Here is a 27089-nt window from a genome sequence, read left to right as displayed (position 1 = left end):
AAACACTCCAACCCGGGCAAAATCCTTGTACATCATTTCTGAACCCTTACAGGTTTCACATCATCTTTCCTATAGCAGGGAGACCAGAATCAAATGCAGTATTCTAGTATTGGCCATCCAATGACCTGTACAACCTCAGCATGACCTCCCAACTCCTACGCTCAATGCACTGATCAATAAAGGCAAACACCTTCTTTAAAATCCTGTTTCTACCTCTGACTCTACTTTAGAGGAACCCGCACTCCAAGGTCTCTTTGTTCATCAATATCTTGGCAAGTGCACAAAGTGTGATCTGGATGGAAATTTTGAATAACATCGAGGACAAAACAGCCCATCTGATCAGAACCTATCCATTACCTTAAACATTCAGTCTCTTCACTGAACTGGCTGAGTTGGAAGGATAAACATGTTTAATTGGACTTGCAGCAGTCATTGAGAAAATCAAAATAAAACAAAGAATTGTGAGTTATGGAAATCATAAGTTTCAATTCAAAACATTAACTCTGTCTCTTCACAGAAGCTGAAAATGTGTTGCTGGTTAAAGCACAGCAGGTCAGGCAGCATCCAAGGAACAGGAAATTCGACGTTTCGGGCCAGAGCCCTTCATCAAGCTGTCAGACCAGATAAGTTTCTCCACCAATTTCTGTTTTTGTTGAGACAACCAATTTAAGGGAGAAATCTACTTTACTTTGTCTTTGCTGATCTATCTATCATGACACATCTGTTCATGATTGTATTGCACTGAATAGTCTGAGTAGAGACACAGTTCCCTTTTCACACCGAGGACATATTCCATTGTGTTGTGTCGCACTGTCATTGTGTTAAATCAGATTGATTCAGAACATTAAAGGTTAAATATGACTCTTCTTCAGAACAGAGCTGGGGAGCAATGACGCAAGCAGATCTATGGTCCACCACAGTTCCAACAGCAGAAGGTTTCACTTGGATACAGTTGTAAAGATTATAACTCACTCATTATGGTTCGATTCCACACAAAACTTGAGCTTCATCTGGACTTCTTCACCACTAAGAGGCATCATTCAAGTATGCAATAGAATCCACTCACTTATCTACATGAGTGAAACTCCATAAAACTCAGGAAGCTCAATAACATCGAGGACAAAACAGCCCATCTGATCAGAACCACATCCATTACCTTAAACATTCAGTCCCTTCACAAACAGAATATCGTGACTTCAGCATGTACCATCACCAAGTTGCACTGGAGCAGCACGTTAAGGTTTTTTTGACAGTACTTTCTAACCCTGTGTTTTCTACCATTTAAAAGAGAAAAGGCAGATGCACCACTACCTTCAAGTTATCTTCCAAGTTGCATGTCAATTTGACTCATCATTATGCCTACACCAAAATCCTTGAACTCCATGTCCAACAGTGCTTTGAAAGTAACTAAGCTAAGTGGATAGTAGAATTCAAGATGGTGACTTATTATCTTCTCAAACACAAAATATGGATCATGCCAGCATTACTCACATTCCACCCAGGACAGATTTTGTTATTGAAATAACTATATTTATAACTCCCTAACAACAGAGAGGAAAATATAACAACATGCTCAGATCTTGCGTGTAGTACACTCCCTCTCTGTTTACAAAAGTTGTGTTTCATGTAAATTGTGCATGTTCATAATTTCTTAGAATACTATATAACTAAACCAACAATCACGATAGCTGATAATTCAACAAGTTGGATTGCTTCATTGGTTTTATTGGAAAGAATATGTTTTCCCTTAACACCAGTATGTGTTTTTAAAAAGTGAGTTGGGCCAGAAATACTGAGAAGTGCAACATGTTTCTTCTTCCTTCCTAAATACCTTAATTAACCTATCTGTCTTCTTTCTCTTTCAGCCTGGGCATTCTGTTTCATTTCCATTAGCTCTCTCAACATCTCACACTGTCAGATATGAGTTTGACTTTGATGATCAACTCCACTTCATTGTTGGAACTGTGACATTGATTGATTTGCCTCAACCAAAGATGCTGGGTTACTGGTAATTTCTGTAAAACTAGCAAACTTTCAGCTCCGTTTTGAAGATAAATGCAACTTGGTGATGGGGCTACAAACTGCAGTGGGCTTTTAGACTACTTCTCTGTCAGACACTGGCAAGTCATTTCTGCATGACAAGTAATTCAGTGGCCAGAAATGTATCAGTCTTCATGGGTTGCATTGTTGCTCAGTGGTTAGCACTGCTGCTTCATAGTGTCAGGTGTCTGGGTTTGTTCTCTTTGTGTTTGTATGGGTTTTCTCCCACAGTCCAAAGATGTGCAGATTGCCCATAGTGTGCAGACTAGGTAGATTAGCCATTGGAAATGCAGAATGACAGGAATAGGGGTGGGATGATCTGTGGAGGGGTGATACAGCCTCCTTCCACGCTTTGGGGATTCTCTGATGAAATGTGGAAAGAAACCTACTTTTGCATGACTTTCAACATTTAATATTGTACAGATGAACACTAAAAATCAACGCACTATACTGAAGCCCTGCTTTCGCTGTGGATGGCATTTTGAGTCTTTGATTAAAATATGATCATAAGAGCTTGGTGGTCACTTAACAAAGTAAACATTTCACAAGCGTTTTTGGAAGTTAGAACATCATGTACAATTGGAATTACCTCTTTTCAAACTTGGGAGTAATTTTGCTAATTAACGACCTGACAAAATTGATTATTTGAAATTTGTTTTAAAATTGTTTATTGACTAAACATAAATATATGAGTTTACGTGAAAACACAAATAACACAATTTTTTTACATCCTGTTTTCTTTACTTGTTAGAGTTATATTTGGTCTTTCAGCATCTTTGTCTGTTTTATAGTTCTTTACTGTCAAATAACAATAAATCAAACCAAATCAATGATGTATGTCTGATGTCATCACTTTAATATAAGAAACATAGCAGCTATTATGAATGCAAGACTTTAAAATGTCCCGTTAAATTTGAATGAAAACAAATGTCCTGAAGAGATGCTGGTAATTATTTTGAAAGCTGTCAGGATGTGATTTGATTGTCAGGACACATGGGCCCAGTTGGAAATCCATAACAAATCAAATGCTATTGATACAAAAGAGGGGTAATAGTCTAGATACAGACTCCTAGATTCAGGCATCAGATGGCAGTGAGAAATTAGGTTGGGAAAAGTTGAAGGCAAAGGCAGTTGTGATCGCCAAAGTGGAGATTTAGGAACCATGAATTTCCAAAGGGTACCTTGCTACTGGAAATGCTTGAAGACTGAGTGAAGCAATTTACAAAAAAACGTTGAAAGACCCTCTGCAATGTGGAAGGGAGAAAGAAGCAGCTGCTGGAAGGGATTGGATTTTATCTACAAGACTGCATTATATATTGAGGTTGCGGCATAACTTAAATATGGAATGGTTTTCAGCTGTCTTAATTAGCTAATAGTGTAAGAAACCTTACTTGAGTGTCCTAGTTGCTAACAAAATAATATTTAGTTGGTATTGATTTTAGTTTCTTACTGAAAATAATTTAAAATGTGAAATCTGATTGTGCAGTGATTTCTGTTGGTCATTGGGAAAAGGCTGAATATTATGCATTTTTTGGCTTATGCAAGTTGCCAGCGAGTTTGGTGGAACAATTCTCACTGTGATGCTGAGTGAGCTTTCTCACTGTAACTTGCGAAACTTGTCACTTCAATTGCCATTGGAATCCTCCTGGTGAGATTCATGTCCTGTCCCTGCCATATCTCTATCTCAGTTCATGGAGAAAATCACCACTCAGCATTCCTTGAGGCTGCTGCATCTTTCAAACACTGTTCAGCAGGGTTAGGCATCAGGAGAGATGACAGAGAAGGGTTAGCTGACACCACAGTTCTCAGAGAGGCAGCTGGGGATTGTTGAGGATGGGGCAGTGGAGAGGAGTGGAGTCCACATCCCAGAAGAACGCCATCTCACCATGCCAGCCAGGTTGAAGATGGTCATTGGATCAATACTACTTCCAGGGTGAGAAGGTCAATGATCTTCTCTACTCCATCAGAGTGAGTGCTCTCTGCTACCTCAAACCTTTCAAAGCCACTGTATTCATCTCCCACCAATGCTCATGCTGTGGCACCCCTTCTGTTGTATACAACACTTACCCTCATTTGAAATCATTTCTCTCATGCTTTTATATCACTAATGTAACATGCCCTCGGCTCTGCTTCCTCGATCCCTTGGAACATCTCAATATTGTTCCCTCTCTTGTGCCTTACTTGTTTTCCCCCTTTATGCCTTTACAGGAGAAGATACCCCATAACACAGTGGACTGACATCATCCACTCTTGAGAAAAGCACTCCTGACCTTCCTGATGAAGGGCTTATGCCCGAAACATCGAATTTCCTGTTCCTTGGATGCTGCCTGACCTGCTGCGCTTTAACCAGCAACACATTTTCAGCTCTGAGCAGGAGAAGACAGGAACAGAGAAGACACGACTAACCAGTGGCTGCAATACCTTCCCCCTTTATCCCATACAGACGGAAACATTTCCCACAGAGAAGGGATCCCCATTGTCCCAAGATCATCATGGAAGCATGGAGGGACCATCTTCTGCACTACCTTCTGGACACTTCACTCCCCCTACTCCAGGATGATGACATAACACTGGGCTCGATGAGGTCACACATGTGCAACTCTGCCCCATGGTAAAGGAAGAAATGCCCAGGCCATTTATAGTAGGAGATCTGCCAGAGACCAGGCACTTGCTGAACCCCTGGCAGGAGATGACCTTGTGGCCTGGGTGATGAGGGACCTTGTACATTTGTATTGGGAGGGTTGGCAGGCAGGCAATCAGGACTCAGGGGAAATGCAGAAACGCCAATGATTCACTGCTATCATTGCTCATTTTTCAAATTCATTTCATATTCAATAGTATGTAAATTCATAAACCTTTGCATTTCACCATTCATGTAGTTGTTCCTGTCTTTATCCTGGCTGTAGATAGTAAATAGTGCTCTGGAGTATCACTTTGCCATTAAGCAGGTGCAGTGGTTGCGGGTCTGTGATGATCATCAAGTACATTGTGGAAGCAGATCTAGCAATCTGTGTACATAATAGCAGCTCATTTCAGCATTTTAGACCTCCTCCTCGTCATTGCCCATATTTTGGCTGACTATATGGGTAGCAGTGCTTATTACAGTGAGTTTCGGGAAGTACAACCCAGACAGTGAATGTTGTAGGAAAGTGCATTGGCATACTACGTCCTTGCATGACCAGTATTTCATGTGTCGAAGGAGAATATTGTTCCCCAATGAAGGCCCAGTGAATGGTTAGAGTTCAGCTTCCTCCTTCACAAGTCCACTCACTTATCCTGCATATGGCAGCAGTTCTCCTCAGTATTACATGCCATCCATTTGCATCATGATTAACATGACAGTGAGTGGTCCTCAGCATCAATACCAAAATGCTGTTGAGACCCCCAATATAAAGCTCTCCTCTCTAAATGCCATTCCCTTAACCCCCACAGGCTTCACACTTTTCCAAGTCATTATCCAAGCTCTGTCCATGGGATTAAAACTCGCGCCCACATCCCAGCCTACTCTTCACTCGACCCGTCCTCCTTAATTCCTGTGAATGGAGACAGCTGGCTGACTGTGGCCCACTCTCTTGAGCGACCAGACCTGGCAGCATGGGTCCTGGCCTACCCACATCTCTGGCTGTTTGACACACATATCCCTAATCATGACAGTACTCTCCTGCTGGACTGATCCCTATGGAGACAAAAGACTGACCCTATCCCTGGAGCACAGAGGCACGTGCCTCTGTGCAACACCACCCTGACCATGCACCAATGTGTGACTAAACCCAGGGCTAGAATGGGAGGCTGCCCTTGACTATCTGTGCTGAGACCCCTGACTGACTTGGACCTCTCTGTGGACTACTCCCCCATGACTTTGTAGCATGCGCACTGCTTGCTACCATTTCAGTTTGTTTGGTGCGAACACTGAGGCCATGTGGTACAGGTTCCAATGTGATATGGCACACATCCTTGTTGGGCATATACCCTACATCATATCCATCTGCCTGATTGTCTGACTGTGCCAGCCAACCCCTGGCAGGGCAAGCAAAGTCTGCATACAGAGGACAGTTCAAATAGGCACCATGAAACACACACTGAGGGAACAAGGGAACAGCCCTGGTAGACAGCCTGGTAAAGCCCATGGAATGGGTTCCTTTGCCTGTGTGTTCCCTCTGCCCAATACAGCCATTCACTGCAAGTTGCTGGTGGGCACTTCTGGAACAATGTGGCCTTGCAGGGCACAGTACCAGTGTGTTGGAAGATGCCAGGATGGTGGCAATGCCTGTTTGAAAGTAACGTGCTTTTATCAGAAGTGGGACGGGTATGTGCCCTGGTGATTGTGGATCCGGCTCTACTTTCTAGTTTGTCTGTGGCCAGCATGGATCTCCTGGAGAAAGCAGTTATATTGAACCGGCCAAGAGTCCATTCTGGTCTCCTTGTTGACTTTTTCTGACAGATAGTTTGTCTGGTAAGATCACAACTCGTGATAAGTTGATCTGTTAACCAGCCACTTAACTAACTATAGCGATCATCAGTTGGGTATTTGCTGCTGTCTAGCAAGAATATTTGAAAAAAGCAAACAAAGTGCAGTGAGGTGATCTCAACTGACAAGATTGGCTTTGCCGAAAATCCCAATTGACTGGACCGCTCAGCTTGCCATAAGCCACACCACATGGAGCTGGTCAAGTTTCACCCAATATTTATTTTTACAAAGTTTTGGTCTCTATGATGATCATAACCAATTTAAATTCTGAACAGCAAGGACCTGTAAATAATAATTAGATAACAACCAGTTAATTTAGGACACTACGGAGAACTCTGTTTTTAATAATGTAATGCAATCTTTTATGTCCACCAGATCAGGTTGATATAGCCTAGTTCAATGCCTCTTGTAATAAGTAACACATCATTAGGTACTCTGATCCTTCATTAACAGACTGAAATGTAAGCCTAAATCCCTGAAGGGTAACTTGGATCCACAATCCTCTGATTTAAACTCCAAAGTGCTACAGCTGAGTTATGTAAAGATATCCAAATGTTCTGTCTGGTAATGTTTAATGTACAAAGAAAAAGAATGGAGAATGAAGAAAAAATTTGAATGAAGATTGAACACAAAAATAATGCTTGAGTCTATTAAGTAAGTCAAGAACATTTTCTCCAAAAATAACTAACACAAATGCCTTTTCCATTTATCAAACAAAAGTATTTGCATTAACAATCACTGTTTAATTTATTTTCTTTATTGTCCTATAAGTTCTCTATTTTATCTTCTTTTATATTTATCATGTATAATATCATTTATCATATCCCTGTAAGACAATATCACTAGGAAACTTTGTTTATCAATTCTAACAAACCACTTAATCCTCAAAATAATCCTTGTATTCCTATTTGTGGTTCAAGGCCCTATATCACTTTGAGCCTTCACTATGTGTACTCTTTTAATAGAAACAACTTTCTCGCAGGCCATTCAGATCATACATGGGTAGGCTCTCTTTTGACACAACAATACATGAGTATGTGAACTCAGTGTCTTATATGTGATTGTGGCAAGTACTTTCACTAGTATGCCTGCACCTGAATGCCTGTTACTTTTTCCTTATTTTCTTTGAAGACTAATTGAAGACTAAGGTGTAATATTGCTCAGAAGTAACATTCACTTTGCTTGCATTGTTTGAAAGCCATGAGCAATTAATTGTATTTCAATAGTTGGATAACTTATCATTCTTGCATTTGATTTGCAAAAAACTCTCAAAATAAAATGTTTTGTTTGACTTTTTATTTAGAGCGAGTTCTTAGTTTCTCCCAATTCAAAACTTAGTAAATCTCGGGTGTATGCTATGGCACTTTCTATCCATGCAACATTCCCATTCCATTCTTGCCTTTAACTTTGATAGATCACATTTCAAATTTCTCGTGTGATTTGTTTTGTACTACTGCCTGTAACTTTTTCCTCAGAACAATCTTTTTGACATTCTCCAAAATTGTTTGCGTTCTATTGTTTCCAACATTATATTTTACCCTCACAGATTTCTGGAATCTTTTATTCCATAAGTTATTTTGCCACATAAACAAATTCTGCCAGTTCATGAACTGCTTGTCCTTGTTGAAAGGTTTTAATTTAGTTACATCCTGACTGAAAATGGCAATTTCTTTTACAGTTCATGTGGGATAGTTCTACTTTCACCCCACTTGGGAAAAAGGGACAATTTGCACTTGAAATTTCATTGATTAGTTTACAGCTCTAGTTTCCATGAAAATGTGTGGGCATGATTACATACATCTGTAAACTAGTAGAAAATAATATAATTGTTACAATAAGATTGAATGACAAATGAGCAATGGAGACGAAAAGTTGCTGTCACCAACCTGGACTAATGGAGTAATTGTTCATTCTCTACTTTGGAGCAATTTGAGGCCTTTCAAGGGTCCATTGCATCATTCAGCCACTTACACAGTACAGGTTAAAGATATCGGAATGATAGAATGGAGGTGGGGCAAGGTCTCATTAATCATGTTGCACTTACAATCTCTTACTGCATTTGCATGATGTGTCACATGATGTGTGCATCAGAATAATATCCACTATGTCAAAGGCCCATGAACAGGCATCCGGGGTCCTTCCCTGTTGGAGTCCTCCATATCTCACTGTTGAGGATAATGCAAGCTGCTATTTATGTGTGATACAAATGCTAACATTACCAAGGAGCAGTCTCGTTTCTTGGATTCCCCACACCGGTTCAAACAATCACTATCACTGTGACTGTGGTGTAGTGAAGGAGCAGAAACATTGAGGAGATACAAATGCAATAGCAAGCTCAGGAACAGCAGTAACCTCCAGTGGCTGATGAACAGCCTCCATGTGAACAATTCTCAGCAAAAGGTCCCGAAGCTGTAGAGGGGACTTGAGTATTTGGCTCCCCTGTCATCTCCTCCAGTGCAGCAAGGCACAGTGCCACTGTGAACGAAAATGCTCTGGCCCACCTTGTTAGAATTTGCTGGTTTGTGACCTACAACCTGAAGAAGTGAGTGGCCATCCTGTCCCAGAGGTCATCATCCTAAAGTTTTATGCAACTGGCTACTTTCAATTGTCCTCTGGGAATCTATGTGAGATCTCCCAATCCTCAGCCCACATATATTAAAGCCATGACTAATGTAATTTGTGCTACATCACACCATTTCACCTTGTTGCCTCAAGATGATGTCAGAGCTATAACCCACGCAGTAGGCTTTGCCAATGTAGCTGGCTTCATCTGGAGTAAAGGCACTATGGACATCATGTTGAGAAAAAATTTGATAACATGACTAATATTATCAATAGAAAATGGTTTCATTTGTTTAATATACAAGTAATCTGTGATCATTGGTAACACATTTTAAAGCTGAAAATGTGTTGCTGGAAAAGCGCAGCAGGTCAGGCAGCATCCAAGGAACAGGAGATTCGACGTTTCGGACATAAGCCCTTCTTCAGGAAGAAGGGCTTATGCCCGAAACGTCGAATCTCCTGTTCCTTGGATGCTGCCTGACCTGCTGCGCTTTTCCAGCAACATATTTTCAGCCCATCTCTGCAAAACAACTTCACATTTTTTGCAATATTCTCTTCCCTTCTGTAGAAGAATCCATTCAATTTTTAATCCAACCAATGAAGGAAATCATTCAATTAATTCCCATCTGTAAAATAATTCATTCTGTTTCATATATTATTCACAATGAAGTAGGAAGTGATCCATGTATTCTCCTTATACTATAGTGTAATTCATTCACAGTTTACATCTTACACTTATCTATAGTGCTTTGTTTACATTTTTATTGAAATTTTACAAATGTGAATATTTACATTTTATTCATTTATCTGCAACTGTGGATAAAATCATTTACATTTTATATCTTGTTCCCACCCCTTTCCACCCTACAGTAGAGACCTGCATAACAATTAACTTAATTCTAACTGTAAGGCAGGTTTTTTTTGTAAGTTGTAAGAGACCCTCCTCTTGAAGTGTTGTCTGTGTCTTACTCAGTTGCAAGCTGCCGCTCCAATGCCTCTAACTGACCTCCCAGAATCGCAAACCTGCTGCCATCCTTAATTCGAAGTAGTCCCATCTCCAGATTAATTGAGTTCCCCATAGAAATAACAATGAATGACTGTTGTGACCTGTGGGGACAGGTTCAGGACTTGAGCTTCATTACAGAGCTGTTTCCATTGCCAGTACAATTGCTGTGCCTGTGTACTTTTAAATCTTTGTGACCTATCAATATTGTATAGATTTTATCTATATGCCATCTGTGTAATAGCATTTACATTATCATAATTTTTTGTTTCACAACATGTAATGGTACTTAATCTTGTAAATTTCTTTGCTTCTCATATCCACTTTTGATGTGTCAAAGGGTACAATGTAGCTGTAGTATCTGAGCACTAGATGCTGCTGAGTCATCAGATTTTAGGTTCAATATTCCCCACTCCAGGGATTTGAGCTCATCATTGAGGCTGACACTTCACTGCAGCACTGAAAGGGTGCTAAACTGTCTGAGGTGCCATTTGTGACTTGAGATATTGAACTGATCTCTGTCTGCTGGCAGTAAAAGATGCAGAACCACTTTTCAAACAAGAATGGGGAGTACACCCAGTGTCTCAGTCAATGTTTACCTCTCAACCAACATCATAATTGTCCTTTTAAGTTATTGCTCCTGGTGGGATCTTTTTGTGCAGAAATTGGATGCTGCATTTCTCTGCACTTACGTGACTACATTTCCAAAGTAATTCATTCACTATAAACATTTTGGGACACGGTGAGTCATGCTGTATAAGTTCAAATATTTCTGTTCTTACCATCTTGGTATAAGAATATTTGTATTCCAATATTTGTGAGTTTAAAATGATAGTAATTGGGTGCCATTAGTGAATATGTAAACCATCTTGAACCTCAATGTTTGCATTTCAAGTCCTGCTGGCCTCCTAATCTCCTTGGGATATAAACTCTACTATATCCAACAAATCCAGCTGAATTTTAACTCCTAAGAACTGTTAAATGGGAGCAGATGTTGGAGGTTTGGGATCGAGGGGGGAGTTGGGGAAGTGTCCTAGACTCGGCCATTTTCACCTCCTTCCACAATAACCTTCCCTCCATCTTAATGTCAGGAGTAGGGATGTTCACCCATGATTGCACGGTTCAGTTCCATTCATAATTCTTCTGGTGAACAAAACAGTCCGGACTCATTTGAGGCAAATGCTATGAATGTGTCTCTTTAAAAGAGAGTAATTGAATTGAATTGAATTGAATTTAAGTTATTGTCACGTGTACCGAGGCACAGTAAAAAGATTTGTCTTGCGAGCAATACAGGCAGATCACAGAGTTAAGTAGCATAGATAAGTAAATAATAGGTAAACAGCAGCAAAAACAAAAATACAGATACAGGTGAATGTCAAGAGTTTGTGAGTCCATTCAGTATTCTAACAACAGTAGGATAGAAACTGTTCCAAAACTGGCTGGTGCATTTGTTCAGGCTTCTGTACCTTCTCCCCGATGGCAGAGATTGTAGAAAAACATTGCCAGGTTGGGATGGATCTTTGAGAATGCTGCTGGCCTTTCCTTGACAGTGGGCCTGGTAGATGGATTCTATAGATGGGAGGTTGGCCTTTGTGAGTGTCCGGGCTCAGTTCACCACTCTCTGTAACCGTCTCTGATCTTGAATGGTACAGCTACCAGACCAGATAGTGATACATCCAGACAGATTGCTTTTGATGGTGATCCTATAAAAGGATGAGTAATATCCCGCCGAAAGTCAATAATGAGTTCCTTGGTTTTGCCGACATTGAGAGCTAGGTTGTTCTCAGTGCATCATTTTTCCAGGTCTTCCACTTCCCGTCTGTAGTCGGTTTCGTCACCATCTGAGATTTGACCGACTATGATGGTGTCATCAGCCAACTTGTAAATGGCATTAGTCTGGTATTTGGCGATGCAGTCATGGTTATACAGTGAATATAGTAGGGGGCTGAGTACGTGGTCCTGGGGGGCTCCAGTGTTGAGTGTTAGTAAGGATGAAATATTGGCCCCAGTCTTCACTGATTGTGGCCTGTGGGTCAGGAAATTGAGGATCCAGTTGCAGAGAGTGGGGCTTAGTCCAAATCAGTAAGTTTAGTAATCAAGGGGATAATAGTGTTGAAGGCTGAACTGTCGTCAATGAGTAGGATTCTTACATAGCAGTTCTTGGTGTCAAGATGTTCTAGGGAGGAGTGAAGGGCAAGTGATATGGCATCTGACATGGATCTGTTGGTCCAATAAGCAAATTGGAGTGGATCAAGAGTAGTGGGGAGGCTGGAGTTGATTAATGCCATGACCAGCCTTTCAAAGCACTTCATGACCACCGAAGTTAGGGCCACTGGGTGGTGGTCATTGAGACATACTGCATGAGCCTTCTTAGACACAGGGGTGATGTTGGCCCTCTTGAAACAGGCAGGGACAGTGGCCTGCTGCAGGGAGAGGTTGAAGATGTCCGAGAAGACCTCTGCCAGTTGATCTGCACATGAGTGCACGTTCTGGTACTCTGTCTGGTCCCATCACTTTCCTTGGATTCACGTGAAGGAAAACTGATCTGACCTCTGATGCAGTGACTGTCGTCAGGACTTGTCATATTAGGTGTTACCTCTCTGCTGAAATTCTGCTCAAAGCGAGGATAGAAGGTGTTGAGATGATCTGGGAGGGATGTATCATTGTCAGCTATCTTGCACTGACTCTTTTTAGAACTTGTGATGTCATTCAGTCCTTGCCATAGTCTCCAGGTGTCAGTCTGGGTCTCTAGTTTGGATCGGTATTGGTCCTGTCTTAAGAGCTCTGCGGAAGTCATACTTGAATTCCTTATATTTGAGTGGGTCTCCTGATCTGAAGGCCTCACACCTGGTTTTTATCAGGTTCTGTATGACATGATTCATCCTGGGTTTCCTGCTGGGGAACACCCGGATTGACATCCTCAGTTGTGTTCATGAGATGTCTCCTTTAACCTGAGGTGTGACAAAAAGTCCTGAGTAGGGATAGTGGTGATTATATTTAACGTCAATCCAGAGACAAGCCCATGTGATCTTTTGCTGTGCCCCAAACGTCTACAAGATGGATACAGTATCAAGAATAAATCCACAATCTTCTCAACTTTCTATCAAGCTCTCCTGGGTTCACCAGGATCCCTGAAATGGGTGGATTATCTTACAAACCATAGTTAAACAGGTTGGTACTCTACTCCCAGGAGTTTAAAAGAATGAGAGGTGATCTCATTGAAACATTTTAGATTTTTAATGGACTTGTCAGGGTAAATGCAGAGAGGATGTTTCCCCTCATGGGAACATCTGGGGGCAAAGGGCATAGTCTCAGAATTAAAGGCACCAATTTAAGACTGATGTAAGGAGTAATTTCTTCTTTCAGGGGTTTGTGAGTCTTTGGAACTTCTTGCACAGTGAGCTATTTGGAGCAGAGTCCTTCTGTGTACTTAAGGCTGAGACAGCTAGATTCTTGCTCAGTTGGGGAATCAAGGGTTACGGGAAAAGAGCTGGAAAGTGGAACATGAAGAATGTCAGATAAGGCGTGATCCTATTGAATGGCAGAGCAGGCTTGAGACTGTAAGAGCAGAGATGAGACTCTATGAGGCTCTGGTCAGACTGTGTTTGGAATATTAGGAGCGGTTTTGAGCCTCATATCTAAGGAAGAATATGCTGGCATTGGAGGGGGAGCCAGAGGTTGTTTACAAGAATGATCCCAGGGACAAAGGCTTGTTGTGTGGTGAGTGGTTGAGGACTCTGGGCCTGTACTTGATGGAATTTAGAAGAATGAGGGGTGATCTGATTGAAATTTACAGAGTACTGAGAGGCCTGGATAAAGTGGATGTGGAGAAGATGCTTCCACCAGTAGGAGAGACGAAGACCTGAGGGCACAGTTTCAGAGTGAAATGATGACCCTTTAGAACTGAGATGAAGAGGAATTTCTTCAGCCAGAGAGTGGTGAATCTGGGGAACTCATTACGGAATGAGACTGTGGAAGCTAAACCATTGTGTGTCTTTAAGAAAGAGATAGTTTCATGATTGGGAAGGAGATCATGGATTCTGGGGAGAAGGCAGGAGAATGGGGTTGAGAAATATATCAGAGCTGAAAATGTGTTGCTGGTTAAAGCACAGCAGGTTAGGCAGCATCCAAGGAACAGGAAATTCGACGTTCTGGGCCAGAGCCCTTCATCAGGGGGCTCTGGCCCGAAACGTCGAATTTCCTGTTCCTTGGATGCTGCCTAACCTGCTGTGCTTTAACCAGCAACACATTTTCAGCTCTGATCTCCAGCATCTGCAGACCTCACTTTTTACTTGAGAAATATATCAGCCATGATTGAGTGGCAGTGCAGACTCAATGGGCTGAATTACCTAAATCTGCTCCTGTATCTTACAGTCTTCTGGTCACCACTCCCTGCTGTATCAAGTTGCAACTTCTAGTGGAAAAAGAAACCCAAATCAAAACCCAAATTAAAAATGCAATGATAATCTTCACACCTTGGCACCGTAAAGGGGCTGGAAGAGAAAGGCAAGGTTGATACTGCGGTGTCGAGGCGTTGGTAGGAATCAATTTTTCTGTTTGAAGTGAGGGAGTAGAACTGTTGAGACTTTTGGAGCAATAGGGAAGGGAGACAAGCAGCATTGAGTGGACCTTGCTGGTGGATCGTGTAGATTGACTGAGGGGAATGACATTTAAAGAACGTTAGAAGATGCAATTTGACGTGATAGGGGGCAGTGAGCTCAATAGAAAGCCCTGAATCATGTGGGACTTGTTCTTGTAGGCTTATCTATCCACCTGATGTTTGATGCATGATGAAAGGAGTTCTCATTGGTTAGATACTCATCATGAGTTGCCCACAGGCCCACTATCAATGAGGGAAGCTGATGCTGCTGGCCCAGTCAAAGAGCTTAATAATCTCAATGAGAGAGAGAGAGAGAGAGGTGGGTGCTGCTGAGGTACAAGACCTTGGGAGCTCAGCCAGGGAAGTTTGAAAAAATAGATAAAATCAGGAGCTGAGAGTTGGAGGTGCAACCCTTGCAAGACGATCATTACAGCTGCTGGAACTGCTTGCAGCTCCCTCCCTGAGCTATCAGTCCTGAACGTTGAGCTGTTGTTGAGATGCTGCCACCATTTAACTGGCTTTCCCCCTGCATCGGGGGCGATTGCCTCACCACCAGCAAAATGACCCCTAATTGGGGCTTCAATTATGTTTTTGCAACCAAACATCCACTCCCTCCATCACTGACAACAGTGTGTACTATCTTCATTATGCACTGCAGCAATTCACCGACGATCCTCAGACAGCACCTTCCAATCCGACGACCATTTCCACTCAGAAGGACAAGAGCAGCAGATACATGGGAATACCATTGACTAAGTCCCCCTCCAAGCCACTCACCATCCTGACTGGAAATATATCGCCGTTCCTTCACTATGCTGGGTCAGAATCCTGAAATTCCCTCCGTGAGGGTATTGTGGGTCTACCCACAGCACATGGACTGCAACGGTTCAAGAAGATATCTTCCTGCCCACCTTGTCAAGGGCAACTAGGGACAGGCAATAAATGTTAGCCAGCCAGTGACATCCATGTCCCAGAAATGAATAAAAAAAGCCCGCTCCCCCCCCCACCCAGTGGACATTCTCTGCATCCGTTCCCTCCACTGGGAAAAAGCCCTTTTGAAATGACTACCTGACTACTCAGACCCCTAGGAATCTTAGTGGCCCACAAACCGGTAAACACTTTTCACCAACTCGTCACAAAAGTTAAAGACCCGATACCCCCATTCAACAGGATGAACATAATCTACAAAGATACCCTGCAAGGCCTGTGAAAAACAGTACATAGGACAAACAGGAAGAAAAGTTGACCATATGAATGCATGAGCATCAACTCCCCACTGCCAGACTGAACCAGTACTCTGATTTCCACCCACACGGACAACGAAGGACACAAATTCAACTGGGACAATGTAACCATCCCAGCACAGGCAAAATAGAGACACATGAGAGAATTCCTTAAAGCCTGTCACTCCAGCTGGAACTCAATCAATAAACATATTGAACAGGATCTGATATACAAACCATTCAGATACAGAACTGGAAGTACCAAAAAGCAGAGACACACAAGTACCAGGCAGGACAGACCGACAGCACTTTATCGAAGACACACTGATGATGTCACCTAGCAAGGTGACAAAACGTCTGCAGAAAACCACACCAGTTCAGCGAATGAATCTATGACCAAATCCATAACCCTACGAATCTTTTCAAAAACCCGAAGCCCTTTTGGCAGTATCACATCAAACAGCCAATCACACGTGGCCACTCATCATTTCACCAGCTCTTCTACCTCCTGGTCCACCTCCGGGAGGTTTATAAAATCCTGGTTTCTATTCTCAGAACCTGCCTCAGCAAATTAACATGGATATTACATTTACAACATAGCCTTTACCTTGCTGATTTCTCTCAATTATGGCATTACATGCCGTGTACTGTAAAGCAAGTCAGCGTTGAATTTATAAAACTACATTTTGTCACCAAAAGCATTATCGTTTTTGTAAATAAAATCTCACAAACAAAACAGAATGACCCTTTTCAGAAGCACAAAGCACTTTCAGTTGTTGAGAGTTTTGATTTTCCCTTGTCTATAATATAACAAAGAGCCACAATTGGTACATCATTAAAAGCCTTTATGAATTATTAATCTGCACGAGATCATGTCAATCACCTTGTCTGGAAGTACCGGTTTTCTGATAGCCTGAAGTCAGATTAAATTTAATGTAACATAAATACCCTACTCCTTTCAGCTGCATCTTTGTTCCAATCCAGACTGTTTCATGAAAAATTGTTGCACAATTAAAGAAGTAATTTTCACCCACAGATCATCAGCTCACATCTCTGTACAATTGAGAGAATACTGTAGCTTAGACATTGGACAGTAGTCCTGTAGGCTCGAAGTCAGGCCTCCTGACCTTTGTCTGATGTACATTCCTTTTGAAATAGAAATACTAAATAGTAAAATGTACTCTTAAATCCCATTGCAGGATGATTAAGAGAAGGGGACTGTTCCACAAACATAGCTCAGGTATTTTCAAAGAACTGATTGGGGGTGGTCACAATGTACGAAACATTTGAAAGGTTAGATACAGTTCATACTTATACTGTCTAGCTTCTTAATATGGGCATCATGATAGTCTGACTGGCTCTCACTCAGAGCTGAAGCATCTTTAATACCCGATTCCAGTCGCTGACCAGAGTTGACAGTGAGATGTTCCAGTCTGCTCCCAGTATTCTGGTCTGGCGGTGTTTGTGTGTGTGTTTGTGTTGGGGGTAGTGTGGTTATAGTGTGGTCATCAGGAAGGGCTTTTGCCCGAAAAGTCGATTTCGCTGCACTTTGGATGCTGCCTGAACTGCTGTGCTCTTCCAGCACCACTAATCCAGAATCTGGTTTCCAGCATCTGCAGTCATTGTTTTTACCTCGTAATGTGGTTACAGGGAGAGGGCTGGAGATAGGGCACAGTGTAGAGGGCTCGCTCCTTCCACCTCCTGTCGTGACCTGGCTAAGTCCCCTGTTTATAATTCACAATTTTAATAAGTAGGAGAGCAGGCCATCCCTGCTGTTACCCCTGACCTGCAGAGGGGTGTTGCTATGGTAACCTCTGTTAGGCCATCCAGTTGGGGTCTGCATGGAACACTTCAGTGCACGGAATCTTGTTGCCCACCAATTAAACAAAAACATTCTAATCAGATTCAAACCCAGCAAGGAGACTTCCTCTGCGTTTGTTTAAAAAATCTCACTGATTTGAACTGCTCTGTTGATTTTTTACATACTTTTTGTCAAGTACATCCTTTGAACATCCTGTACTTTCCAATACAGTGAAGTCGGGCTAAATTCTCCGATTTCTCCTTAAAGTGTGACGGCCAGTGAGTTTCACAGTGGCCCACAATCAATTTTCTAACACCGTCTTCTACGTTTCTCCTCACTAGTTATAATCCTGAGATGATGGCTGCATTTCTCATGAAATCGTGTTTCCTGTGCTCCAGGTAAGATCTTCTCCTGGTTTCCTTGTACCACCCACCCCTGCCCCAAAAGCCCAGCTGCCACTACTTCAGGCTCTCCCAATCAGCATTGATCTCTCAGACTGCAGGGGCTCGATCTGGAAATGGTCTCAAGGGGAAAGACAAGCTCCTTCCAGGACAGAGATCTGAAGGTGCTGCTGGGCTGTCTGGGGGAGAGGATGGGAATCCTTATCCTTGCTCACCTCCCCCATCCCCCAAAGGGGAACACCATAACAAAGACAACCAACCTTGGCATAAAGAGCAATGTGGGTCAGTGCTGTGTACAGAGTGAAAAGATTTTCTGCACTCTGCAAGATCAAGTACCACCATCTTCTCTCTGTTACCTCTTACTCAGGATACGGCACATGCCTTTGCCAAGGCTCATGAACTACTTGCATGCATCGTGTTCCACCCAAGGGCTCACAGCATCACATCCTCCCAAACTGCTAACCCTTCCTGCATTTCCAGCTTACTCACTGGGAACACCTGATGACTTCTTGTGACAATGCTGTGGCTTTAGGAAGTGTGTTTTGTCCTGGTTACAATTAAGCAAAGTTTTAAGGCAGAGGTGCCGAATTGGCTAGTGAGAGCCTAGAAAGTAAACAACTTGGGAGGCCTTGTTTTTATTTAAAGTTGGAATAATAGGTGCAGCCTGGATGGGTGTGGCCAGCTCTCACAAATCAGGATTTCTAGTTTTTAGTTTTTTTAATTTTGAAATTCAGCATCGGTTGCTATTGTGATGTTGAAAAAGTGGAACCTATTTTCCCCATCTCTTGATTATAGCCAAAAGCTAGCAGTTCTCTTCGTAGGTTGTTGGATTACATGTGAGACAAAATCTGTTTTCAAATTTGCCTTTTTGCCAAAAGGAGTGTTTATGGAATACTACTATATTGAAACAGTTAATTAGCAATAATTGTTGTATCTATTGTTCTGTTAAGTTTTCCAGTCGAGTTAATTTATTCTAAGTTCTTCTTTCTTTTGTTGTATTTTAACTATAGCATTTGAATACATTACGTTTTGTTTAATAGCAAGTAGTTTGACTAGAAAATAGTTTCTGGAACATGGCACTTTACATCTGTCTTTAAAATAAGAAAAAATTAGGGCCTAGTCTACCTTCTTAAAATATTTTGAGAGGGTCTGGTCCATAACACTCTCCTGCTCATCATCACCTCCTTCCGCTCATGTGTCCCTCTCTTCATACTGAGTCTCTCCCTTTGTCTCATTGCAAAGAAAAGCTGGCCACACCCTCACAGATTGATCCCTCAACTGACCTACCTGTAATCACTACACTACATCACTTGAACTGACTGTGACCATCCCCATATAGTGTGATTGAATGACTGTGGTGGATCCTCTAACGTTCACACATCACCACTTACTCAAAGCACACGAATTGTATTTGGTGTGTAAGCAGCTGGCAGTCTGAGTGATGATGGTCTCTGACATTCTGTAACCTGGTGCTAAAGTTAATGAGCGTCAATCCGCCATGTCAGCATCGATGTGTGAAGTGCATTGGGTGATGGCAGGATGGGTCTTCACCAAGCTATAATTGTCAGGAACTGGCTCTGACCTTTCTGTTGGGAATTTTCACTGTCTACGTTTCGTGGTAGAGGAGAGATGTTTTGGAAAAGCGATGTAAGTCGGCTTTTAATGAACTGCAAATGCACTGAAATAAGGTCGTCACCTCTTTGAACTCACCTTTCTAAGCTCAGGGCAAGTCAAGACCTTCTTTTGCAATGATGCAAATCTACACTTTTTTCTTTCTCACCTTATTTTGTCACCACACTTGTCATTACTCTCATGACATCAGGGTGGGAGAATTCACTCAAAATTTTAAAATTAAACCTAAGCCTTTCAAATTCACAACTGTCCCAGAAGATGGCATTCCAAGGTAATGTCTGGGACTGTAATTTTCAAAGTTTCCCAGCACTGGATCAAAATCCCATGGCCATTTGATGTCTAACCCAATAATTCAGATCTCTGAATCATTTATAGAGTCAGGGCAACACGAAAAAAGTATTAAATCCAATTCATCCATGAGGACCAGAAAACTTAATTTAGTCCCATTTGCCAGCACTTAGCCATATCCCTCTAAACCCTTCCTGTTCATATACCCATCCAGATGCTTTTTCACTGTTGTAATTATGCCAATGTCCACCACTTCCTCTGACAGCTCATTCCATGCACACACCACCCTTTGTGTGAAAAAGTTGCCACTTAGGACTCTTTTAAATCTTTCCCTTTTCATCTTAAACCTCTGCCCTCTAGTTTTGGACTCCCCCACCCCATGGAAAAGTCCTTATCTATTTACCCTCACGATTTTATAAATCTCTGTAAGGTCACCCCTCAGCCTCCAGGGAAAACGGCCAATCTTGTGACAGTGACTCTGTTGTCATTGTGTATCCCTCCTCCACATTCGTGTTTTGCTCCTTGATTTGTTCCATTCTGACTTAATTTGCCTAACACCATTACCCACTTTGTTATTGTCCAGTCTTCAATCTCAGCACAGACCATCCCATGTTTTTTTCTTTCCACTCTCTACCCTTGCATTTGCTTAAAACCTGGTACATCCCTAAGGCTAGGATTTAATGTGGTGAGTACTAAGTGTGGGCATAGGTGACTTCAAGGGGCATTAACCTACTTAGGCTCTCTTTATCACACCAGCATGAAAGTTCATTGGATTGAGCATCAATTTGGTACTTAAGGGCTTCTCCTTTGTCCAATCAGGAGCCTGCTCACTGAATCCTTGCCCTGTCCACCACCCACCCAGAGGTAACTGCTCAATCAGAAATTTGTAGGCTCAGGGTTGGAAGCACAAGTGGCACACCATGACCAGCTTCACCAGTGGGTAAGAAAGTGGGTATTTTGGGGACACTATTGGGGATGGGGTGAGTAACCCTCCCTGTCCCAATTAGCCCCAGATTCAGGCAAGTGGAGCTTCCCTGTGAAGAAAACACGCCCTGTTCCCACCAGCTGTGAGAGAGGGTATTCAGCCCAATGAGTGGCTTAGGCCCTTGGAATCAAGGGTTATGGAGATAAGGCAGGAAGTGGATACTGATTAGGAATGATCAGCCATGATCATATTGAATGGCGGTGCTGGCTCGAAAGGCTGAATGGCCTACTCCTGCACCTATTGTCTATTGTCTATTAGCTGGTGATTCAAAAGCTTCACTTGTTGGCGGGCTGAGGATGCCCACCATGGATTTTCCTGCCCGGAGTGGAGGTGGTGAGAAAGGGACTGAGTACACCTCTGAGTGAACTCAACCAAATATTTGCCCTTTCCTCACCATCTCCAGGGAGGGGAAATTGCACCCTGACTTTACCCACTTCTGATGAAGGCATATTGGAGCCTGAGCAGACCATTCAGCCCCTTGAGCCTGTTCCGCCATTCTAGACCATGGACTGATCAATCACCTCAATGGGCGTGTCAGTGACTCACTAACCTGAAAGTTTCTCCACAGATGCTGCCGAACTTGCTGAAAATTTCCTGGTTTTATTCACTAACTACATTTTGATCTCATCCTAGCCAATTTGCTGCAGTTTGGACAGAGCAGAGGTTCTGTGACTCATAGCCTCTCTCTTTGATTCTTTTAACTCACCAAGAATCTTCTGATCCTTTGACATTCTCGAAACAGCTTGCTGGAATTTTTCACCCTGGTTTTGGCAGGTTCCTAGAGAATGGGTGTGTCAGTTTTGAGGTGGATACAGAGAAGCAGAGGAAATCCCTTTTACAATGACCTCTCTCTCAGAAAGACAATGCGATGGGGAGAGACTATGAGTGAGAATTTTGCAGGAACCTGACCGAGTCCAGGCTGGGGGTGGGGGATGGGGGATTGAAGGGGTGTGGTGAGGATGGGTGAGAGGTGGATTAAATAATATGGAAAATAATAAGATTCTGACAATGATTGACAAATGTGACCCTTGCTTTGTTTGTGATTGAAGTAATCAAGGTCCAGCCGATGGAGCAGCTGCTAACACAAACCAGCCGAGCAGCCCTTTGAAGGTCACAGTGAAGATTATCAAAGATCCACTCCTGGACTACGGTTTTATGGTCTCAGAAGATTCACCAGTATGTGTGAAGTCTGTCACTGCAGGTAAATACCTGGGAATGGGAGGTTCCAATGTGGGCAGCACGGCAGCACAGCAGTTAGCACTGCTGCCTCACAGCGCCTGAGACACAGGTTCAATTCCCGCGTCAGGCGACTGTCTGTGTGGAGTTTGTACATTCTCCCCGTGTCTGCGTGGTTTCCTCCGGGTGCTCCGGTTTCCTCCCACAGTCCATAAATGTGCAGGTTAAGTAAATTGGCCATGCTAAACTGCCTGTAGTGTTAGGTGAAGGGGTAAATGTAGGGGAATGGGTCTGGGTGGGTTGCGCTTCGGCGGGCCGGTGTGGACTTGTTGGGCCGGAGGGCCTGTTTCCACACTGTAAGTAATCTAATCAAACTGAGGGAAGGTCTGAAGTGTTTTCAAGAGGGGCTGAGGGTCTGATAGGGCCAGGGCTTTTAACTGATACAGTCCATCTCAACACCTCCAGCATTAACTCTGAACTCTTCTCAATCTTTGTCAGTTTTGCCATGGTGACAATACTTCAAGTGGAATTTTCTCTTCCCTGAAGATGGTCAGAAGGTGATATAATGGGCTTGGCCCCTCACCCTCTTCCTGCCACCTCGGTAATTAATTAAAATGATCCATAGACGGCCTTCTTGACTTCCACCAAAATGGTCAATTAAGGGCCTTAACCCGTCACCTTCCAAATTATCTGCCCCCTGGTGGACAAAGCTGCCTTGTTTCCAAACTGAGAAACCATGACAACTTGCAAACTAGGTTCAGGAATAGAGCCTGCATTTTATCCAACTAGTGACAATGGAGGCAGGGATGGGGGCAAGGGAATGGCCTCAAATCCGCACCCCTATCCAAGCCTCCAACTCCTCCTGAGACCCCTTCCTCAAGAACCCACCCCACAATAAGATCATAAAAGTGGCTTATCATCTCATTGCTGGATTTTTTCCAAAGGGTAAGACACGACCAGTGGACGTTAGGACCCAGAGGTTCTCTCCTCACGTATTTAAAAAAGTTCATAGAGATTTGTAGGTCCTTTACTACTGTCTCTGATCAGCTGAAAATTAGCTACATCTTCAGCCACTCTGTCCTTAATGATAGGCCTAGATATTTGCCAATGCAAGATGTGAGGTTAATTGGGCTATAATTCACCAGGCTTCTGAATTTAATTTAATTTAATTTATTGTCTCGTGTACCAAGGCACAGAGGAAAACTTTGTCTTGCGAGCAATACAGGCAGATCACCGAGTTCAGTAGCATAGATAAGTGAACAATAGGTAAACAGCAGCAAAAACAAAAATACAGGTACAGGCGAATGTTAAGAGTTTGTGAGTCCATTCAGTATTCTAAGAACAGTAGGGTAGAAACTGTTTCGAAACTGGCTGGTGCGTGTGTTCAGGCTTCTGTACCTCCTCCCCGATGGTAGAGGTTGTAGAAAAACATTGAAGGGTGGGATGGATCTTTGAGAATGCTGGCGGCCTTTCCTTGACAACGGTCCTGGTAGATGGATTCTATAGATAGGAGGTTGGCCTTTATGATTGTCCGGGCCGAGTTCACCATGGTGACGCATCATGGGTATACAGTGAGTATAGTAGGGGGATGAGTGCACAACCCTAGGGGCTCCAGCATTGAGCGTTAGTGAGGATGAAATATTGTCCCCAGTCTTCACTGATTGTGCCCTGTGGGTCAGGAAACTGAGGATCCAGTTGCAAAGAGTGACTCTTAGTCTGAAATAACTAAGTTTAGTAATCAGTCTCGAGAGGATAATAGTGTTGAAAGCTGAACTGTAGTCAATGAGTAGGATTCTCATGTAGCAGTTCTTGGTGTCAAGATGTTCTAGGGCGGAGTGAAGGGCAAGTGATATGGCATCTGACATGGATCTGTTGGTCTGATTGGAAAATTGGAGTGGGTCAAGAGCAGTGGGGAGGCTGGAGTTGATTAATGCCATGACCAGCCTTTCAAAGCATTTCATGACCATTGAAGTTCGGGCCACTGGGCGGTAGTCACTGAGACATGCAGCATGAGCCTTCTTAGACACAGAGATAATGTTGGCCCTCTTGAAACAGGCAGGGACAGTGGCCTGCTGCAGGGAGAGGTTGAAGGTGTCTGAGAAGACCTCTGCCAGTTGATCTGCGCATGCTCTGAGTGCACGGCCTGGTACTCTGTTTGGTACCATCACTTTCCTTGGATTCACACGAAGGAAAACTGATCTGACCTCTGATGCAGTTCTTCTCCCTTTCTCAACTGTTGGAGTGACATGAGTAATTTTTTCAGTCTATGGGACCAGTTCCTCAGCTTTGATAGGTTACAGTCAGGGCATATGCATTGTCTGCACCAATTCTCCTTTAAAACTCTGGCATGGAATCTTCTGCTCTGGGTGATTTGTCACACTTTCATGCCTTTAACTTGTTCATTATTTTCATAGAATCATCATTGAATCCCTACAGTGCAGATAGAGGCTATTCGGCCCATTGAGTCTGCACTAACAGTTTGAACAGCATCTCACCCAATCTCCTTAACTCCACATTTACCACAGTTAACCCACCTAGCCTACACACTATGGGGCAATTTAGCACGGCCAATCCACCTAACCTGCACATCTTTGGACTGGCAGGAAACCGGAGCACCTGAAGGAAACCCACATAGATATGGAGGGGGAAGGTAGAAGCTCCACACAGGCAGATTTGCTTTGGTTATTTTGGTGAGCTCCTGTCCTAGGTCCAATATCAATTTCCTTATGATCTCTAGCATGCTGGTCTTCGGGTTCTACGCTGTGATTATTCAACACACACAAGAATCCTTAGTTCCTTGACATGCTCTGTGTTCCCTAGTTCTTTATAAGAAAGTCACAAACAGGTACAATCCACCTCTCTCTCTCTCTCTCTCTCCACAATCTGAGAAATGCATCATTCCCTTTTCATTGAGATGAGACAAGCTTCAGGCAGCAAGATGTGCAGTTGTAAAAAAAAGTATGAATAATTATCTTTTTTTTAACCTTTGCATATGCTAATAGCTTCCCATGTACTTTCAGTTTTTTCTCCTCTTTCTGTGAGGGACAACTAATGCTCCTTTCAAAAATATGCTGACTTCATTTTGCTTCTTAGGTGGTCCTGGAGAGGGAAAGCTGTTCCCAGGTGACCAGATTTTACAAATTAACGACATGTCTCTGGATACAATTTCCCAGGAATGTATCGATAACATTATTAGGTGAGGACCCTTTTAGCGCATTCACTGAATGTAAAGTTTTAATAGTTACCACCAGCTAATCATTAATGGCCAGAGTCGTAGGTAGACAGGATAGTGAAGAAGATGTTATGGTTTCCTTTATTGTTCAATGCATTGAACATAGGAGTTGGGATGTCATGTTGTGGATGTACAGGACATTGGTTAAGCCACTTTTGGAATATTACGTGCAATTCTGGTCTCCTTCCTATCGGAAGGATGTTGTGAAACTTGAAAGGTTTCAGAAAAGATTTATAAGGATGTTGCCAGGGTTGGAGGATTTGAGCAATGGGGAGAGGTTGAACAGGCTGGGGCTGTTTTCTCTGGAACTTCAGAGGCTGAGGGGTGACCTTATAGATGTTTATAAAATCATGAGAGGCCTGGTTGGGGTAAATAGCCAATGACTTTTCCCTGGGTGGGGGAGTCCAGAACCAGAGGGCATAGGTTTGGGGTGAGAGGGGAAAGATATAACAGGGTCCTAAGGGGCTTTTCACGCAGAGGGTGCTGCATGTATGGAATGAGCTGCCAGAGGAAGTAGTGGAGGCTGGTACAATTGCAACATTTAAAAGACATCTGAATAGGAAGGGTTGAGAGGGATGTGGGCCAAATGCTGGCAAATGGGACTAGATTAATTTAGGATATCTGTTCGGCATGGATACGTTGGACTGAAGGGTCTGTTTCTGTGCTGTACATCTCTGTACATCTGTACATCTGACCTTATTTGAGGGCTGTCTTTAAGTCCTTTAATATGTGAACTTGCTATGAAGTTTGAATTGTGAAGTTTTGTGACCTTCAAAGTGCTATATAAATGCAAGTTGTTGGTGGCAAACTCAGAAAGTAAAACAAAGCTAAAGTGTAGAAAATTGTTTGCAGTTCTAAAGGGAGACCACCAACAAGACTTAATTGAGTGTCATATGTCTCCTTAGTTCTACAGCAGCTCACCCAGACATCTTGCACAATATAAACCATTACTTATACTGAATTACACAAACAGTTGAGTTCTCAGTTACTCACAGAGACAAATATTCTGCTGCACTCACAGTCGACATTTCAATCGAAAATTCCATTGCACAGACAGTTGAGTAAGTTTTCACACACAAGTTTGAATATTCCATTACACACCCGGCCAGTTCTCTATTACATGCAAACATAATTGAATACCCCATTTTAAACACATTTGAAAATTCAAATACAAAGACAAACTTGTATGCACAATTGAATGCTTAGATATGCGTTAAGAGTGTGGTGCTGGAAAAGCACAGCAGGTCAAGCAGCATTCGAGGAGCAGGAGAATCGACATTTCAGGCAAAAGCCCTTCAACAGAAACCCTTTATTCCTGATGAAGGGCTTTTTCCCGAAACGTCAACTCCCCTGCTCCTTGGATGCTGCCTGACCTGCTGTGCTTTTCCAGCACCACAGTCTCGACTCTGATCTCCAGCATCTGCAGTCCTCACTTTCTCCTTCTTTGATATGTGCACTGCCAGGTTATACATACAGTCAAAAACTTGGATATACATATAGTCAAATACTCCATATACACACAATCAAGAACTCCATTCCAAGTACTATTGAATGCTCCATAGTGTACCCTACACAAACAACTAGTACCCCATTACACATACAGCCAATTTCTCCATAAATACAGACAGTTGAACACTCTATTATCCACACAGTTGAGTTCTTGCTTGCTTACCTAAGA

General features: G+C 42.7%; 1 protein-coding gene across 1 annotated transcript in view; it reads left to right on the top strand.

The window, feature by feature from the left end:
* LOC132820008 (sodium- and chloride-dependent neutral and basic amino acid transporter B(0+)-like) overlaps positions 1–27089 on the top strand; it is a 207459-nt gene that overhangs the window by 159886 nt on the left and 20484 nt on the right. The window contains exon 14 of the mRNA XM_060831935.1: positions 22053–22179. Coding sequence (XP_060687918.1) covers positions 22053–22179 — 127 coding nt within the window. The remainder of the gene's footprint in view (positions 1–22052; positions 22180–27089) is intronic.

Source organism: Hemiscyllium ocellatum, chromosome 11, assembly GCF_020745735.1.
Source record: "Hemiscyllium ocellatum isolate sHemOce1 chromosome 11, sHemOce1.pat.X.cur, whole genome shotgun sequence".
Lineage (NCBI taxonomy): Eukaryota > Metazoa > Chordata > Chondrichthyes > Orectolobiformes > Hemiscylliidae > Hemiscyllium > Hemiscyllium ocellatum.
Note: the sequence above shows the minus strand (reverse complement) of the source record. Positions and strands in the feature narration are given on the sequence as shown.